This window comes from Chiroxiphia lanceolata, chromosome 9 (genome assembly GCF_009829145.1).
Source record: "Chiroxiphia lanceolata isolate bChiLan1 chromosome 9, bChiLan1.pri, whole genome shotgun sequence".
Lineage (NCBI taxonomy): Eukaryota > Metazoa > Chordata > Aves > Passeriformes > Pipridae > Chiroxiphia > Chiroxiphia lanceolata.
Genome location: NC_045645.1, coordinates 31,000,157 through 31,020,058, shown reverse-complemented (window position 1 = coordinate 31,020,058; position 19,902 = coordinate 31,000,157). Strand labels below are relative to the sequence as shown.

The 19,902-nt window shown below is 46.1% G+C and overlaps 1 protein-coding gene across 1 annotated transcript in view; it reads left to right on the top strand.

Annotated features, from left to right (window-relative positions):
- Positions 1-18,728, top strand: part of DHX9 (DExH-box helicase 9) — a 31,888-nt gene extending 13,160 nt beyond the window's left edge. Inside the window, 22 exon segments of the mRNA XM_032695784.1 lie at positions 3,150-3,227; positions 3,546-3,737; positions 4,374-4,515; positions 5,002-5,084; positions 6,159-6,315; positions 6,473-6,573; positions 7,163-7,376; positions 7,566-7,660; positions 7,806-7,879; positions 8,515-8,667; positions 10,257-10,417; positions 12,003-12,117; positions 12,702-12,863; positions 12,966-13,093; positions 14,190-14,418; positions 14,834-14,840; positions 16,245-16,269; positions 16,272-16,359; positions 17,650-17,783; positions 18,131-18,155; positions 18,282-18,472; positions 18,475-18,728. Of these exon segments, the coding sequence (XP_032551675.1) occupies positions 3,150-3,227; positions 3,546-3,737; positions 4,374-4,515; positions 5,002-5,084; positions 6,159-6,315; positions 6,473-6,573; positions 7,163-7,376; positions 7,566-7,660; positions 7,806-7,879; positions 8,515-8,667; positions 10,257-10,417; positions 12,003-12,117; positions 12,702-12,863; positions 12,966-13,093; positions 14,190-14,418; positions 14,834-14,840; positions 16,245-16,269; positions 16,272-16,359; positions 17,650-17,783; positions 18,131-18,155; positions 18,282-18,472; positions 18,475-18,542 (2,622 nt within the window). The 3' untranslated portion in view covers positions 18,543-18,728.
- The last annotated feature ends 1,174 nt before the right edge of the window (positions 18,729-19,902 follow it).

The following is a 19,902-nucleotide window of genomic DNA, read 5'->3' as shown; positions in this document are numbered from 1 at the left end:
CATATGACAAGCTACCAGCAGAGGAAAGGCGATATGCACTCTTCACGGATGGCTCCTGTCGCATGGTAGGGACAAACCGAAAATGGAAGGCAGCTGTGTGGAGTCCCACACGGCGAGTTGCAGAAGCGACTGAAGGACAAGGTGGGTCAAGTCAGTTTGCAGAGCTTAAAACCGTTCAGTTGGCTTTGGATATAGCTGAACGAGAGAAGTGGCCAAGACTCTATCTCTACACTGACTCATGGATGGTGGCCAATGCTCTGTGGGGATGGCTGGAGCGGTGGAAAAAGGCCAACTGGCAGCGCCAAGGGAAACCCATCTGGGCGGCAGAGATGTGGCAGGACATCGCTGGCCGGGTAGAGAAGCTGAGTGTGAAGGTCGGTCACGTAGACGCTCATGTAGGCAAGAAACGGGCTACTGAGGAGCATCGTAACAACGAGCAGGCGGACCGAGCTGCCAGGATTAAAGTCTCTCAGGTAGATCTGGATTGGCAGCACAAAGGAGAATTATTTCTGGCTCGATGGGCCCATGATGCCTCCGGTCACCAGGGGAGAGATGCAACATACAGATGGGCTCGTGACCGAGGGGTGGACTTAACCAAGGACATTGTCTCACAGGTCATCCATGACTGTGAGACATGTGCTGCCATCAAGCAGGCCAAGAGGGTGAAGCCTCTATGGTATGGCGGACGGTGGTCAAAGTACAAGTATGGGGAAGCCTGGCAAGTTGACTACATCACGCTCCCCAAAACCCGCCAAGGCAAGCACTATGTACTGACCATGGTAGAAGGAAGTACTGGATGGTTGGAGACATACCCTGTGCCTCATGCCACTGCCCGGAATACCATCCTGGGCCTTGAAAAACAAGTCCTGTGGTGACATGGCACCCCAGAGAGAATTGAGTCTGATAATGGGACCCATTTCAAGAATGGCCTCGTAGACACCTGGGCCAAAGAGCACGGCATTGAGTGGGTGTATCATATCCCCTACCATGCACCAGCGGCTGGAAAAGTTGAGCGGTGCAACGGACTGCTGAAAACCACCCTGAAGGCACTGTGTGGGAAGACTTCCAAACACTGGGAGCTGCACTTAGCAAAGGCCACCTGGTTGGTCAACACCCGAGGCTCCATCAATCGAGCTGGCCCTGCTCAATCAGAACTTTTGCATACTGTAGATGGAGATAAAGTCCCTGTGGTGCATATGAGAGGAATGTTAGGGAAGACTGTTTGGATTAGTCCCACCTCAAGCAAAGGCAAACCCATTCAAGGGATTGTTTTTGCTCAAGGACCTGGTTCCACCTGGTGGGTAATGCAAAAAGATGGGGAGACACGTTGTGTACCACAAGGGGACCTAATTTTGAGTGAGAATGGTCTGTAATGTTTCATTGTATATATATATATATATATATATATATGTAAGTGTATATAGTTTTAAGGAGACATAGTTTTTAAGGGGGTTAATTTGGGCATGACATGGACGGCATAGAATAAGGGGTGGATAATGTCCTGGTTAGAACAGCTGGGACCGATTCATCACTGAATGGGTATAGCCCAAACTGTGTATTCTATAGCCCTCCATGCCATTTCCCAGAAACTGTTGTCAGTAGAGGCCTGCGAGGTGGGTGGGGGGGGGAATGTTCCTGAGCACCCTCATATCCTTTTATGGAATGAGCACCCTCATACCCTTTTATGGAACTCCCCGCTCTGAGGGAAGGACTAAACACCCTTTTATGGAATTCCCCGCTCTGAGGGGAGGACTGAACATTCCCACCTGAACTGGAGAGTATATAAACCTGGAGTTTCGGAACCTTTTTACCACTCGTGGGATCCAGAGGAGGACTGCAGCTCATCGCTCTCAACCTGCAGCTCATCACCACCCTCGGCCGGACTACAATTACCACTTTTGGTTGGACTGCAGCAGCTCTCCCACCAGCAGGTTTTTCCCCTCTCCCTTTGCTTTGGACTCAAGGGGGGGGGCCCAGGTAGCACCGCTTTGTTTGTGCCCCGGGGTGCTGGGTTGTACATTTGGGCTTTGTGGGTTAGTGCCTGTTGCTTGTCTGTGTGGTCGTACTTATTGTATTATTTTATTAAATTGTTATTCTGACTTGTAATCTCTCTTTGAGTTGGCTTGGTTTCCTCTGCTGGTTAACTTTCAAACCAGCATACTTAGCTTCTCTTTCCCATGTTTCCATGCTAGGACTTTTTTCTGGGAGAAGAAACTGCTCCATGCCAAGTGTCATTACACAATCAGCCAAATTTCCTATTTTTTGTCATTTCTAGTCCCATTCAGCACGGAACAAATGAAAAGCAACAATGTGGCATGGTAGAATGAGGGAGAAGGGGAAAATTACTGGGTTGTCAAATTCAGAGGGTAATTTGGTCTGGCTGGTATAACCTGGTAAGAAAAGACTCTCAGAGCAGGAACTTGAGTTTCCTACAGAGAGAACAGAGTGCATATGGCCAAACCAGTTATTTAATACTTTCTTTCACTTGATAAGTGACATCAATTTAACATTGATCATTATGTATTGACTTTTAAAAAATATGGAGCGGATGTAGATTTGGCTGTTGTTGTTTTAAACACATAAGCAGGATATGTGTGGACATTGCAAATTGAGCTGACTTCAGATCTCATCAGTGCTAGTCGTGGTGCACAAACTTATTTGCAGCAAAAGCAATTTGCCCTTTGGTAACAAATTTGAATTTCTTTGCAATTCTTTGGTAGTTAAAATACAGGAGTTGCCTGATGAATTTCCCTCTCTGTTCACTTCTCCCTTTTCAGCTGCTGTTCTGTGGGTGGTTTTGTGCTTACATTAGTTCATTTCTTACATTAAAAACTCCTGTCTGAATGATCATCTCATTGGCTTCCTGCTGACTAGAGTGTGTTTTTCAAGCAGTTAAAGTGTTTCAATTGAAGTAATTGTTCTTTTTCAGTGTTTTGGATCTTTTTGAGGAACTTCTTTGAGGATGAATGTTTAATTTTAATATGCTGGAATGAATGACATTAAATAGCTCATCGGTGTAACTGATTTCAGGGAGTTATGTAGGAAATGATGACATTTGGGATGATTATGTTGGAGTGCCTGATTTGATATTGAAGTTAGGATGTAGATAAAGAGTCAAAAAGCCTCCAAACAATGTCTTGTACTTACAGCTCACTCCAGAGCAAATAAGCATGGATCTGAAAAGTGATTTCATGTACCGTCTGGAGCAGGATCAGGAATTACAGAGGGTAAGTGTGCTTCCTGTGACATGCTGTGCTTGCACTAGTCTCTTTTTCTTCCAGAAGGGGTTGAACATAATGTCTATAAAGCGTGTAAGGCTGGATTTCAGCAGAAATACACGTTTTCAGAAGGACTGGATGTTCCACTGGGAGGGGTGTGGGGATGTGTTGTGCTGTGTCAGGAAAAAATACAAACTGTTATCTGTTCTTCCACAGTTTTTCCTTTGTATAAGGGAAAAGTGTAGAAAAGGGAGACAGGGTATGGATGTGGAGCAGAACAGGTTGATTTTTGGAGATTTTGGAAATGTGCTGGGGGTTTTTTTCCAGATTCAAGAAGAGAGAGAGGCCTTACCTCTGAAGAATTTTGAGAGTGAAATTCTGGATACAGTCCGTCAGAACTCTGTTGTTGTCATCCGTGGTGCCACTGGTTGTGGCAAAACCACCCAAGTGCCCCAGTACATCCTGGATGAACACATCAGAACCGGCCGGGCTGCCGAGTGCAACATCGTGGTGACACAGGTGGGGATGTGTGACCAGTGCACTTCTGGGGTGGATATGAGAAATCACAGGTCAGTTAGGACAGAATCACAGGATGCTTTGGGTGGGAAGGGATCGTAAAGCTCATCTCATTCCAACCTCTGCCATGGGCCAGGACACCTTCCACTATCCCAGGTTGCTTCAAGCCCTGTCCAGCCTGGCCTTAAATGATTGAAGGATGTGCTGAGGAACCTGATTATCATTGCAGGACATCGTTCATAAAGGTTTCTCCTCAGTAATACAAGTAGGAGAAACCTCAGCACTATGTATGTCTTCATTTGGAGTCCTGTTCTTTCATGGATCTTCAATTTGGATAATCTGGCTTGTACCTTGCCCAGGCGAAAACTTTTCGTCAGACCGAGGGGAAAAGATTTGGCAAATGCCAGCTGGTAGTTCCCATGTATCCTCATATCCCTGCTCTGTGATTTCATATGTAGAATTAACCATTTCAGAAGAAAAAAACATGTCGTTACACACACTGGTGTTTAATGATTACTCCGTGAAGAAATCTGAGGGCAGGACACCTGTAGCACTTCCACTTTATTTTCTTGCTTTCAGTGCTGTTGTGATAAAGTTCTCTAAGCTGATCATTAAGTCAGGGCACCCTTTCCCCCCCAGCCCCGGCGGATCAGTGCGGTGTCGGTGGCAGAGCGCGTGTCCTACGAGCGGGGAGAGGAGCCGGGGCAGAGCTGCGGGTACAGCGTGCGCTTCGAGTCCGTGCTCCCTCGGCCCCACGCCAGCATCATGTTCTGCACCGTGGGTCTGTACTGCTTTGTTACCTCTGCAGCTCATTCCTTATGGGTCGACACTCTCAGTTAGCAGCAAAAGCAGGGGTGTAGTTCGGTTAAAATTTGTAGGAAACCTGTTTCAGGGATTGAAAAGGGGTTTTCTGGGTACAAGTTTGCTGATGTGCTGTCGTGCAGAGAAAAATTAAGGCTGTTGTTCAGAAGTCTGGTAATACAGGTCTGATAGCACACAGAAATTATCCCATGAGGAGGTAAAATTGCCATATGATTTTCCTTAAAAGACAGAAGGGGAGGCAGCATTGGGTGGGAAGGGTGAAAGAGTCTTTCAGGTGGTAATGCTTCATGCCCTTGCTGTCACTTGTACAGAGGAAGGCCTGGCAATTAGAGATGGGTTGGGAAAGGGGCTGGGCAGCCTGCAGACTTCCTGGTTTTTAAACCAGGGGCTGAGAAAGGGAAGATTGCTCTGTTACAGGAACATTTACCTGCTGTGGCTTTTTCAGGTGTTCTTCTGAGAAAGGTGGAGACTGGGATCCGTGGCATTAGCCACGTTATTGTTGATGAGATCCATGAGAGAGACATTAATGTGAGTGAGCTGCTGACTGCAGTCCTGATCTCTCTGTGCTACTGTTTAACTTGTGGATGTGTTTGTGTGTAGTAGCCAACATGTGAGAGCAAACTGTGTCTTACTAAGGGACATATATGTCAGTTTTCCATCCTCAATAATGTTTTTAGAAGCTCTTAATTACTCCTTACCTGATTAGCAGAGCAAGGACTTGTGCTTCCTTGCTGCCCTCTTTTTGCCTGTTAGCATCTCCAATGTCCTGGTCCCCTCTGGAGAACAGAACACCACGGCACAAGCACATCTTTTCCAAACAGGGGAGCACACTGAATGGCACTGTTACTCTGCAGTTCTGTTCCTACTGACAGTGTTGTGTTACTGGTGATATTTTACAGACCCTGCAGTAGAAGTAGGGGAGGGATTGAATGTCATTTAAGAAATGGGAAACATTTTCTGTCCCCTTGATTATTCTGTATCATTTTCAGCCTTGCCACAATGAGAGTGAGAGCAAGCACGAAGTTCTGACAGGATATTAAGCTTGTTTGGGCAGAATTTGGGGTCTCCTTTGGGTGGAATTGCAACACACATTTTTCTCTTCATCAATTAATTTTATGTTAATGATGTAAAATACAAGTTTTGAAATTTTGACTGAGATAGGAATTATACCTTTGGAACTAAGGGCCTGCCTAACTGCATGGCAAAACTAAATAAATGTCATGTTTAAACAGAACTATAAACTTCACATATACCTGCACATTTTTATTTATTTATGAACTGTGGCTACTTTATGTGTAAACCAAGTTTATAAAGATCTGAGGCTGTAATGTATTGTCAGGAAGGAAGCAGACTACTTTTAGACTACGTTCTTTCACTGGAAATCCTAAATTTACTTATCCCAGGAATTGCAGTAATTTCAAATAAGGCACTGACAACAGTTTCTGGTTACAGAATGTTTTTATGCTACTTGTTACTTCTCTTGTCCAGTAAAACTCCTGTTCAGTAAATGTGTATGTCTGTGTAGTTCCTTCTGGTCTCTTGGGAAGATATTGCTTTTTATGAGTAGCAAGTTAATGACTCTTTTATTCTCCTTGTGTGCAGACTGACTTCCTTTTGGTGGTGCTGAGGGGTGTCATTCAGGCCTACCCTGAAATCAGGGTTGTCCTCATGTCTGCCACCATTGACACCAGTATGTTCTGTGAATACTTCTTCAACTGTCCCATCATCGAGGTCTACGGCAGAACCTTTCCTGTCCAAGGTAAACCATTGGTTGCACCTCCAGCAACTGCTTTACTTTTTGTTTTGTTCATATTCTGAAACATCCCAGTTACATCAGGAGACTCTGGAGAGATGATGAGAAGAATTATTACACAGGTTTCTGGCAGTCAGTCCTGATCACCTGTCTGTCCTTGCAGATTATTTTCTGGAAGACTGTATTCAAATGACTCAGTTTGTTCCTCCACCAAAGGAGAAGAAGAAGAAAGAGAAGGATGAAGAAAGAGGTGAAGATGATGATGTATGTTTGACCTTTTTCCATATGAAAAATTGAACAAGTGCCAGTTTTAGGGCTCTAACTCAAGTGTAATTCACGTGGCATTGTCGACTAAAACACTTGTAGCAGCTTCCTATTTTTAATCTCTGAGATTGCTGTTAACTTCAGCAATACAACTTAGTTTTCCCATTACCCTTCTAATCTGAAGAATTTCTTTTTCACTGAAGCCAAAGTTCTCGTGTTTTGTCAATCTACTTCTCTTTAAAGCTAGAACTGAAATGCTTTTGAAAATGAAAAGATTGGTGACCTTGGAAGAAGAAACAGGGACGCATGAGCTTGTTGATAGCTTTTCAGGGTGAAAATTTAGATTCTTTCCCTTCTTTGCTTGCAGTTGATATTGTCAGTACTCACATACATTGTCAAGAAACTGTCACTTCTATAGCTTTTAATTTGTAGATTTGAAACTTCTGTTTAGGCCAGTCATTTGAAATTTTTAAAAGATGGCCATTTTTTTTGAGAGACAACTACCCACATATCTCATTTTCCTGTGTGCCTGGTCAGCCACTCTCTATAGTTTGAGTAAATAAATTTATATGATTTTTTTTTTTGGTAGGCCAATTGCAACCTTATTTGCAGTGATGAATATGGCCCAGAAACAAAGCACTCCATGGCTCAGCTGAACGAGAGAGAAACCTCTTTTGAGCTCATTGAGGCCCTGCTGATTTATATCAAGACTCTGAATGTCCCAGGAGCTGTCCTTGTTTTCTTGCCTGGCTGGAATTTGATCTATACAATGCAGAAGCATCTAGAAATGAACCCACGCTTTGGTATAAGCAGCTGTTTTATTATATTTCATCTTTTCCAAAGGAAACTATTGGCTGTGCGAGGATGGGGGTTGGATGAGAGGCTTAGGGAGCTAATTTGTTGTGGAAGTGAATGAGCAGAAATTTTTATGTTGTGTAAAGAAGAAATGAGAATCACATAGTAGTAGTTACCACCTTGTATTCCTGTTGTAGGAGGCCACCAGTACAGGATTTTACCTCTGCATTCCCAAATTCCTCTGGAAGAACAACGTCGAGTGTTTGATCCCGTGCCTCCCGGAGTGACCAAAGTAAGGGAGCCTTCTCTGTGTGCAGCTCTGGGATTTTGGGGAATGTATTGCTGAATTTTTTATTTAAGTTCTGTAGTTTATTTTGCTGTTCATCCTCAGCTATTCCAGAACAATAACGTCACTTTGCAATTCCTGGTTTTTACAGGTTATTTTATCCACCAGCATCGCCGAGACCAGCATTACCATCAACGACGTGGTCTTTGTTATTGACTCCTGCAAGTGAGTTCATGAAGCAGCTTTTTGTTTTGTAAATCCTACCCCTGGGAATGCAGAAAACATTCTGGGAGCACACAGAGGTGCCTTGTGTTCCCATGCTCCCAGAGCTGAGCTTGAGGACTCAGGACAAATTAGCATTGTCTTCAGCCGGTCAGCACAGTGACACACCACGCTGGCATCTCAGTGGGCTGGGTTGGTCAAGCTGGCACTATTCATATGAGGTGTCAATGGGTCTCCATGCCAATTTGATGGATGCCATCTGCCAGATGAGTGTTACAAACTCTCAGTGTCTGTCTGATGGAAAAGAGGGAAGATTTTTGTAGTCTCCTACAGATCCTGCTTTGCTGGGCATGTTCTCTGAGCAAAGTGCACCCGGGGAGCTCATGATTTTAAGATAATTTTAAGCTTTTGAGGCAGTTGTGAGAACATCATTCTGTGTATGGCTTGGGGCATTGCTTTATAAAGAATGATGCTTTAGCTTCCAGATCCATGCCTAACTAACCAAAGCTCAGCTACTCAGACAGGGTGGCTGGCTTCTTAAGCAATGTGACTTCAAGCAATAAAATAAGAACTGATTTGGCAGGACATAAGGTGAAGAACTTCTGATTCTTAAGTGGTTTTTTTTCCCCCTGGAACAGGCAAAAAGTGAAGCTGTTCACGGCTCACAACAACATGACAAACTATGCCACGGTCTGGGCATCCAAAACCAACCTGGAGCAACGCAAAGGCAGAGCTGGGCGTGTGCGGGCCGGGTTCTGCTTCCACCTGTGCAGCAGAGCTCGCTTTGAGAGGTGAGGCCGTGCTCTGCAGGGACAAAATACCCCCAGACTGCTGTGTGCTGCTCTGGTCACACTGGGGAAATCACTGCAGAAGGCACAGAGAGATGTGTGATGTCAGCTCACACCGAAATATCACAGTTCTTTGGCTAAAAAATGTACCTATTTGAAATGCTTTCACCCATAGTATGAGGTGGATAAGTAGCTGATGATTTTACCAGTAAGAGCTTCACTGCAACCTACAGAACCTCTCAGGGGAAAAATAATACTGCTTGGGAATTGAGGCAAGGCAGAAAAGAGCTTTGTAGTGAGGATGAGGCTCTAGTCTGCCTGCAAACATTGAGGGCACTTGGCCTCTCCACATAACAGTCAATTCTGTCATGGAAGTGGCAAAAAGCAGGGAAAGCAGATGTTGCTTTTCTCTGCATCCCCTTCCATGGTCAGGAAGCCCCTTCATGCTCCGCTAGCACCTTCCCTGCATCTGAAACTTTTGACCTCTTCTCTCTGCCAAGCTGTTTCTCCATTACTAGAGCCATGGAAATCTCTTTGCTGGTTGGAAAAGTCTACACAGCGTTTACACTCTATGTTTGGTCTCCCTCATGAAAGTTCTAGTGCCCCTTTGGCTGTTAGAGCATAACTGTTTTGATGTCAACTTTTTGTAACCTCAGAAAGCATCAGTTGATCAAAAGCTCTCCTTGAATGCTCAAATTTATTTAGATCTGCTGTTGAGTACAGTGGAGTGATTTTAATTAACAATTTTGACAGGGACCTGATTTGGCTACTGAAGTAATCATGGGACTTCATGATTTTAAAGTTACCTTCCTTGAAAGAATATAAACCCAAATGTACTAGTTCCATGGTGCCTTGGAAGGGTTTGTGGACTTGTGAAGATAATCTTTGAGAGATACCGTCTAAATCTGGTGCCAGCTGAACCTGGATATCTGTTCAAGGTGTTTGAAACCTTTTTTAGCTGCCTGCTGCTGAGTGCAGTCATCCCCTGGACTTCATATTTCAACCAGCAAGCTGAAGGATCACAAAGGATCACTATGCTAAAGACTTGAGAGCTCTGTGTGTTTTCCATCAGGTCTTCCTTTCCTACCAAAAAATTACCTTTGGAAAACATCCAGCAGAAATACTTAATCTTTTTAGTGATCAGAGAAGTGTGTGCAGGAGGAGTGGGTGATTTGGAGTTGATGGGACAGGTAGAGAAGTGCTCGTACAAAAGGGCTGTAAGCAGGTTGTCTCTCAGGAGTGGAAGAGGAGATGATGGTAAGGAATGTATAGGGCTGGACACAGCCATGCTGGGAATGGGGCTCCAGCCATGCAGGCTCCATGTGGTCAGCTCATGGTAGAAGCCACAGCGGGCAGTGGGGTTGTGAGGGCTACAGCCTGTGTGCATTCCCAGTGCAGATTTAGCCCAGAGGAGAAAGGAGAAGCATGGAATGTCCTAGTAGAAGGGCCCAGGCTCCAGGAGCACAGAGAGAGCCGTGGGTTGGCTCGGGGGCTTTGGAGGGCAGTAGTTTGTGCTGGTGCAATGACCCCTCGTGGTGATCAAAGCCTGTGCTCAGAGAAACGTGCCCTTCTTTGTTCTCTTCTCATCCCAGACTGCAGACTCACATGACGCCCGAAATGTTCCGGACGCCACTCCACGAGATCGCTCTGAGCATCAAACTGCTGCGGCTGGGCGGCATCGGGCAGTTCCTGGCCAAGGCCATCGAGCCGCCGCCCCTGGACGCGGTGATCGAGGCGGAGCGCACGCTCAGAGGTACCTGGGCTGCCCTCGGGCTGTTCCTGGAGCTGTGTTCCCTGTGTCCCAGTGCTTTTTCCGTGTCCCTGCTCACTGAGCAAGGCTTGCACCTCCCCTGCTGGGCTGTGTGAGCAGCACACGCTGTGGGACACTCCGAGTGTTTCCTGGAGGCACCGTGTGGGTGGCAGTGGCTTGTGCAGCTGAAGAAATACTTGAATTCCCAAGTGGAGGGTCATTCCTTGAGAAACTTGAGCCTTCAAACTCGAGGCTTGTTTTTTTGTTTCACCAGTAACTTATGTTAGCTTCCAACTTCCTGTTTTCCAGCTGTGGCACTGCTGTGTGCAGCACAGACTCAGTCCAGTGCCTGAGGCATTCACAAAGCTGCTGTAAAAGCACTGAAAAAGAGAGGTTGCTAGTTCATTGTATAATTACTGCTTTGTACAGTTTGCTGACCCAAGATCCGATATTCTCAGGTAATTAAATCTCCAGTTTATAAATCTGCATAAAAAGCCAGGAGAAACTGAGATGGGAGTTGAGCTGTCTCCCTGCTTTTTTCGAGGAACTAACTAGAATATGAATAAAATGGGGCAGGGAGGAACCTTAAATTTATACTTTAGATGTAAAGCAGTGATGTCAAACCTCAGCACACTTTGCAAACGTCAGTAAATAAGCGCTTAAAATTTTTAATAACTGAAATATCTGCTTGATTGTATACAGGGGGGCGACCAGAATGAAAAACAGAGCTGGGGATAGGTATTCAATTTTAATGACTTTCTGGTCTAAAAATTGTTAGTGCTTTTCTCACTGTGTAGATAGATAAGAAGTGCAGAGCCAGGAGGAAAAGGCAAATGTTTCAGCTCTAACACCAAGTAGCTGTTTCTGCAGGTGCCTCCCTCTCCTGGATGACCTGTGATTTTTCAATGCAGGTACACTGCTAGTACATTTTCAGGAAGGTGAGATGTTACTCTTCAAAGTATTCTTTAGGCTTTTGGGTTCAATAGGTGCCAAGAAAAAATGGATTTGATGGTGGCTAAGGAGTCCTTTATGTGTTTCCTTTCCTGTTTAATTGCTGAGGCTACAAAGCTTTTTTTTTTTTTTTTAATGTAAAAATCTCCTGATAGCTTTGAGGATGAATACAGGTGATGATTTTTAGGTAATGGAAGGGGGGAAAGGCAGGTAAAGCCTCATGGAAGAGAGAGTTTGTGGTGGTCTCTTTTTGAGGAAGAGAATTCTGTGATCTGGCAGCAGCAGTGAAGACTCCACAGTTGGCTGTGATTATATCAAATATAGGGACTGAAGAAAGTTAGCAATGTAATGGTGGTTTGTACAGAAATAAACTAAAAAAGGAATGGAAAAACACGTATGTGAATTAAATAGTGATTATTTAACTGTGGAGGAGGTAGTAAAAACATCTGTAAAGCTAAAGTAAAATCTATCTGACCTCAGTCCAGTTTTGAAAATCAGGTTGGCAATATTGTAAACAACATTAAACTTCAGTACAGGTGGGGTTCTATTTAAACACACTTACAGAAACTTTGCATTTCTTATCTAAGGCTTTCTGGGACTAGTTAACCCCCTTTGATCAGAAGGCATCTTGTTTCAGAGCTGGATGCCCTGGATTCCAACGATGAGTTGACACCTCTTGGAAGAATCCTGGCCAAGCTTCCCATTGAGCCTCGTCTGGGCAAGATGATGATCATGGGCTGCATTTTTAGTAAGTTGAGTACTCGTCTCAGTGTCTTGTTCTTGTTTTTCTGAGTCCTGAGCCTCTTGACATGCACTGTATGAGGGGAAAACCAATATATCTAGATGAGCAATAAGTGTTGCAGCTGGGGAGAGCAGACTGAATATTCATGGGAGCAGAGGAGAAATAACTTCAGTGTAGGGAATGAAGTAGTTATGAAACTGAGAGTTCACTGCAACAGATCAGTGGAGCCTGAATATTTATGAATTAAGAGTGGGACTGGAAACATTTAAGTATAACCGTGAACTAGAGGCGGGGAGACATGGAATTTGGGACTGAGGTAAGGATTAAAATGAATCCCCAGGTTTTGCTTTGTCATTGTGATGGCTGCAGGGTCCTTTTCACCAAAAGAAGATGGTGTGTGGATGGGGAGGATGGGAGGGAAGATAGACCTGATTTAACATCCACTTCCAGAGAAGTGTTTCAGTGAAGAACTCTGGTAGATAAGGGTGAGATTACTGAGGTCTGTAGCCCAGAAGCTGCACTGCTACCAGCAGCCTGCAGCAGGTGCTGCAGCAGGAACTGAATGACCCTGATCCCTTCTGTGGCTCCTTTCAGCGTGGGAGATGCTGTTTGTACCATCTCTGCTGCCACCTGTTTCCCTGAGCCCTTCATCAGTGAGGGCAAACGCCTGGGTTATGTCCATAGGAATTTTGCTGGGACCAGGCACTCGGATCACGTGGCTTTGCTCTCTGTCTTCCAGGCCTGGGACGATGCAAGGTACGTTGTCTGGTGCAGCAGCTGAGGGGGAGTCGTGGGTAACACAGTGTGAGCTTTCCCCTTCCCTGACCAGACTTGTAATTCCCTCTGTTTGCTTTTCAGAATTGGTGGTGAAGAAGCAGAGAAGAGGTTTTGTGAGCACAAAAGACTCAGCATGGCCACTCTTAGAATGACTTGGGAAGCAAAAGTCCAGCTGAAAGACATACTTATTAGTTCTGGCTTCCCTGAAGGTGATTCTACTTGGACACAATAATTTAAGAATTTGCATTTTTCGTTCTGAGATGATAAATAAATAAGCAGGATAGTCTGTGTTGAACACACAAGCACAGAGGGTTTAGTGGATTTGCCATAACACTGCTCTGCTTTTAGGTGGAATTTTAGTGCTGTCTCCTAAAGCAGAGAAGCTGTGATGGCTGTGGTGCAACACAGGTTGGTTTTGAAGGCTGAGGTTAGGACTGCAGGATTGAAATCTATTAAGCAGCTGTCCTTAGAGAGTTACCTCCCTGGTTTTCTTTCTCCTTCACTTTTACGTCTCCAAAACGTGCTGTACTTCCCCCCTCCTTTCCTTTAGCCTGAGCAGGAAGTCTGTGTGAGCTGAACAGTGTTGTGTTCCCTGTGACTCCTGCTGCAGGAGGGATGTGCAGCAGTATGCCAAATTATTCCATTTTCTAGGAAAAAATAAAATAAAATTCTTAAACTTGACCAGGTTCTGAATTGGCCAAATGTTGCTGAGGAGCTCAGTGAAATGGTATGTCTGGTTGGATTTAGTAGATGTTTATCTCCCCTTCTTTTCCTTTTTTTTTTTTTTTTCCTTTAAATTCCTTTAATTTTTTTCTCCTCACGCTGCTTGGATCACTGCTGCATTTACCCTTAACTTTCTTTCTGGGCAAGATGACCTGAAAACAAGCTCCCAGAGACTCTGGGGAGGTTTGTAACAATAAACTAATAAAGCATCCATTCTGACCTCCCCCTGAAGTTCTGTCTCCAGAACAAATGACAGTAAACACACTGTGGTACAGCACATTCTGGGCAACCCCTCTCTCCTTGTTTACAAAGAGTTTGGGAAAGAAAAATACCTCCTTGTTAGCAGTATTTTTCAGCTTTTTGCTCTCCATTAAGAAATTAAAAGTTGAATGTAGAGCTGAAATGCTCTGAGTGCAGAGGTCATTGGGGAGCAGATGCACCTCTACCAGTGGACTGAATCAGAAAATGCATTGGTCCAGGATCCTAAAACAACCCTGCTCTGATCCAGGATCCTAAACAGCTCTGCTGTGCTCTCCTCCATGTCCTGTGGATTTGAGCCACTCCTCTGTTCTCTGCCAACAGAGTGTTTGATGACTCAGCCGTTCAACAACACTGGCCCAGATAATAACCTGGATGTTGTCATCTCCCTGCTGGCTTTTGGGGTCTACCCCAACGTCTGCTACCACAAGGAGAAAAGGAAAATTCTTACCACGGAGGGGCACAATGCTCTCATCCACAAATCATCTGTCAACTGCCCTTTCAGCAGCCAGGACATCAAGTATCCATCACCCTTCTTCGTTTTTGGAGAAAGGTAAAGCTTTGGGTTGTTCTTGATCACGTGCTGCCAGATTGTTCAAGAGGCTCTTCTTGGTAAAGAAGCCATAAGGAAAAAACCTGAGTGTGCAATATTTAGCTTGTTTTTTGGGGAGGGGCTGTTTGTTGGTTGGTTGCTTTCCCAGAAAGTGAACTTTATGTGGTCCTGGTGTCACTCAGCCTCCCAGGAGCTTCAAGTCAACCACATCCAGTAGAAAGTTCCTGTGAGTTTTGTGACAACAGCCAGATCACAGAGAGGAATCTAAACGATTATCTTCTTTCAGAGTTTGTTTTGGGAACTCTTCCTTGCTCATCAGGCACCAGAGAATTTTTACCCTTATCACTTCAGCTATTTATGAATCCAGGGAGAAAAGAGGGGCATGGAATATGACAGTGGGGTGCTCCTGTTTCAGCCTGAAGGTAGTTTGTCATCTGCCGAGGGCAATTCCCATTTCCCAAGCATCTCTTAAGAACCCCAGGATGCTTTCCCCAGGGTCCCCAGGATATGCTCCTCCAACCCCTGGATCTGGTGTACTCAGCATGTACCTACATGTCTCTGGAAGCCCTGTGAGATCTCCTGTGCTCCAGTGATGGCCTCCATGAGCTCAGCTGCTCCTGCTCACCCGTATTTGTAGGAGCAAACAAAGGCAATGCTTTTATGTTTGGTAATAAATTAAATTTTAAACCCTTTGGGCACTGGCTGGGATCTTGCCTTGATAATCTGGATTCTCACATCATAGTTCAGAGCTGTGGTGAGGCTTTGCCCCTCTTCACTGTCTGTGTCAGGATCCCGGGAGGGTCAGACCTTCAATCCCCCTCTACCATCTCTCTAATTGAGCTTCTCTGGAAACACCAAAGACTTTTGAGCTCAAAAAGCTTTGCTTTATTAAACCAACATACACATGGCAAACGAGGGGTGACTAAGATGGTGGCTGAGCAGTGGCTACGGCAGCAGCTGGGTGAGGCTGGGGGGCAGGAAGGGTTGTGTGCAGCTCTCTCCCTGCCCAGGAGGTATCTGCTGAAGGGAAGTTCCTCTCTGAGGTGTGGTTGTCCATTTGCTGCTGCACATGGCGTCCTCTGTCTCACCAGAACTTCAGGGCTCTGCACCGGCCATTTCCTGGCCACAGTTTTATTCTGGAAGTTTTCTCTCTTTTGAGTGTGTGTGGTAACTTCCAGGTAGGAGCAGATCTTCTCCCTGAGGACAAAACAAGTACAACAAATTCTGCTGTGTGAAAAAAGGAGGGAGAGAGGAGCTGTCAGGGTGGGAGGCTGAAATCTAAAGTGCTGCTCTTCTGTTCTCTTTAAAGTGAGGGGCAGGAGCTGGGTAGTCAGGGCTGTATCTCTGGCTCAGGTCAGAAATCCAAGTGCTCACTTCGAGTTCAAGCTTAAGGTCTCGTTTCTATAAAATGAGAAAGCAGGCTGGCACACTTGCATGAGCAGGACTCTACTGAAGCAGCCCCAGCAGTGCAAAAGGTGGGAAGATAATTCAGCTGTGTCTTGGTCATTTTTAGGCTGGCAAAGCATGAGATGGCTCTTGCTAAACCCCAGCTGCATAACTGCAGACACAGAAGATGAGTATTTCTAAATAGCTGTTGGGTTTTGATGGGGTTTTTTTACACCAGCCAGTACAGAAACACTCCAGACATCAGCCTGGCATTGAATTTTGTTTGTGCACTTGCTCTTGTAATCTCCTAACATTATACCTAGATTTTTTCATGTGGTGTTGGGTGGGGTTTTTTTTCACAAAACTCTCCAGTTTCAGTGTCCAGGGGAAGGTAAGGATCTGTTTTCCATTTCAAGAGTTGTTTTCTCTCTCACCTGCAGATTCGAACACGAGCCATCTCTGCCAAAACATGACCTTGGTGAGCCCACTGCAGCTGCTCCTCTTTGCCTCCAAGAAAGTCCTGTCAGATGGGGAGCTCATTCTGGTGGATGACTGGTATGGACCTCCTTGGTGCTCAGAATCATGGAATCATGGAATGGTTTGGGTTGGAAGGGACCTTAAAGCCCATCCCGTTCCAAGCCCCCTGTCTGAGGGGGAGTGTCAGTTCTGTGGACACAAATATCCCTAGAACAGGGACCCCAGAGCAGGCCCTGCACCACAGGTGTGTTTGGGAAGGCATCACCTTTGTTTCCTGTGAGGAAGGGAGGGGTTTATTGGAGCTCTGTTCCATTGCAGGTTATCTGCTTCAGCTGAAAACAGGACACCAGGCAGTTCCATAAAAACTGCTGGGTTTTTCCTCTTTAACTAGAAGGTGAATAAGAGGTATTAGGAGTTTTGGGCCTCCACTTCAGACAGAGGCTGAGGAAACCTTGTTTTCAAGTCTGGAAACAGCTTGAGGAGAGCAGTGATTGCCTCTGGCAGTGTAATTTGTGGGCCATGACCAAATACCATCTGGGTGTCTTTTTGTTCTTTCATTTTTTCCCCCTGGTTGGTGAAATGGAGGCCAAAGAAATGCTTAACCTTAATTCACTAGCATTTTGAGGGTGGCCTGGAGCTTTCGAAATCTGGAGCCTCATGTTCTTAGTTCACTTTTTATTTTTGTATCTTTCTGTTTTGATGCAAGAAGTTACATATTGATATTATCTGAGTATAGAATGACAGAGTCCCAGAATGGTTGGGTTGGAAGGGACTTTAAAGCTCATCTCAGGTGGGACACCTTCCACTAGCCCAGGTTGCTCCAAGCCCCATCCAACCTGGCCTTGGACACTTCTAAGAATGGGGCAGCCACAGCTTCTCTGGGCAACCTGTGCCAGGGGCCTCCTCACCCTCACAGGGAAGGATTTCTTCCAATATCCCATGTAACCCCTGCCCTCTGGCAGTTTGATACATTCCACCTTGTCCTGTAACTATCTGCCCCGCATAAAAAGTCCCCCTCCCTCCTTTTTATAAGCCCTATTTAAGCACTGGAAGGGGCTCTAAGGTCTCCCTGGAGCCCAAGAAACTCAGCTCTCCCAGCCTGTTTCCAGAGCAGAGGGGCTCCAGCCCTTGGAGCATCTCATGGCCCTTTGTTTTAATTCAAGAGCAAATTTCGACAGAAAGAATAGTTACATTTTAGCAATGTCAAATTTTAGGGATCTTTCGAATCTGGCCCTTCACTGGGGCCAATCTGCCCCAAATTAGAACTTCAGAGATGAGCCTGGAGGTTTGTGGCTCAAGGAGGAGCCGCTCCCCGGGCTATCTTGGTGCCAGCAGCGGGGGGGGCTCTGACCCTCCTCTGTGCCGCAGGATCAAGCTGCGGATTCCGGCACACGCGGCCGCCTGCATCACGGCCCTGCGCGCCGCCGTGGAGGCCCTGGTGGTGGAGGTGACCAAAGATCCCGGCATCCTCCGGCAGCTGGACCCGGCACGACGAGCGCCATGCTGACCGTGATCCGGCAGCTCATCCAGGCCGGCGGCCGCTGGGCATGGCCCTCCTGGCGCCAACACAAGGGAGGCCCGGGGGAGCACAGGAGGCCGTGGGCTTTGGCTCCTGGATGTGTGGAATGCTCCCTGCAAAGCCTGGTGGGGACAGAGCACCGCCTGTTTCCACAGGGAGGACACATGAATCTCAGCAATAAAAGCTTGTCATCACCTCTTTGCAAAACACTGTGACTTTTTAAAGAAAAGATAATCCAGATTTATTTTGGGCAAACCTATTGTGGAAATAAATATTTGGCCGGGCTTGCACCCCTCCATTCGCCCCTTGTTTCATGCCTTGCTTCTGAAGCAGAGGAAGCTTCTGAAGTGGAAAGGTGTGGTTCAACACTGTTCTGTTGCAGAAACCAGAGGTGGCTCAGCTGAGGATCTTGGCAGTTCCTGGAGCCTTTAGGAAGTGGGATTGTGAGGCGGTCTCAAGGGCTCTGCTGTTTTCGTTGCAGGTTTGGCGACGGCCCCCGCCCCCCCAAGATGACTCGCTACGACAACGGCGGTCCAGGGGGACTGGGGAGGCCCCCCAGGGGCCGAGGGTACGGCGGGTACGGATACTCCGGATACTCCGGCCGGCGCTCCAGGAGCACGAGGATACCCCAGGAGCCCTACGGAGGTGGGGGCGGCTATAGAGGAGGGGGAGGAGGGGGGGTACCGAGGAGCGGGGCAGGGGCTACCGGGGAGGCTACGGGGACCGAGTGGGCCGGCTGTAGTGGTGGAAGTGCAGTGAAGTCTTTCCAGGGACTTCCTCTCCCAAATTCCTCTCTTCCTCTTCCCAGTCTGTTTGCCATTTTGGTTCCTTAGTACCAGTACAGCTCTGTAATATATCATGGCCTTAGGGAACTTCCTACAAGTTGTATGATTTTGTTCTTAATAAAGAGTTTGTTTGTAAAGACTTACATGCCATATGTTCCGTTTTGGGTTTGGGGTTTGGATTTGGATTTGGAGCCTTCTGTTGTTAATTGTGGTTGTTGGAGATATGAGGCATTCTGAGGAAACCTTTTCAGTGTCTAAAACCATTCTCTGCCAAGCAGATTCCAACATTACAGCTTGGGCTCAGTGGGGATTTCTCTTAGTCGTCTAATAAGCTGTGCAAATAGCGTTGCTGCAGTGGTTTTCCAACCATGTCAGGCAGCACTTGGTTCCTTTGCAGGCATCCCATGCTGTTATCCTTCATGGTGAGCTCCTTGGCTGATCCAGGTCTTGTGGGGGCATGGAATACCTTCTCCAAGACTGATGTAATGCTGCTGGTCTCTGCAGAAACTTGGAGCGATCTCAGAAGCATGAACTGCTCCCTTCGGTCCAGGCATTGCTTCTCCCAACCACTCCTGCACATTTCATGTGGAGGAGAGCAGTTCTTTTATGGGAATGCATTGATTGCAGCCTGTGGATTCCCAGGACAGTGGAAACTCACCATCTCCCCATTAATCCTGCTGTGGGAGATGGTGGTGGGTGAAGTTTTAAACAGGGGCAAGAGATGGGTGCACAGTGAGGAAGGTGAAACAGGGTCCCAGGGGTTATTAGGTATAGGTACAATATTCTGTGATATTAGCAAAAATAGTTTTAGCGGGGTATTTCAGTGTTATCCTAGCTAAAGAAATTCCTTTTTTAGAGTAAAGTTGATGTTTGTCAGGTCTATTGACAAAAATTACTCTGACTTGTAACTGTAAAGCTATTATTAACTATTACTGGGGAAACAAGACAAAAAAAAAGGTTACCATTAATGCCCCCCTGGCTGTGCTGGTTCTGGTACTGTTGCACTGATGAATTCTGTAGCTCCCCAAGATGTCTGTGCCTCTTGGGCACAGCTCAACACCACAGCCCCATTCATCAACATGGAGATTAATCTCATTGGTGTGATTCTTTAGGGTCCTGTGCAGGGCCAGGAGTTGGGCTCGATGATCCCTGTAGGTGCTTTCTATCTCAGGACATTCCGTGATTCTAATTTCATGTTGCTTGTAAGATTTGTTAAAAAAGTTAACAGGTACTTAGGCAACAGGCAGGTGTAATAAATGAAAGTGTGCAGGTCGCAGGCTGTGGAGGGGGAAGATGCTGTGGACTTTTTAGCATCTA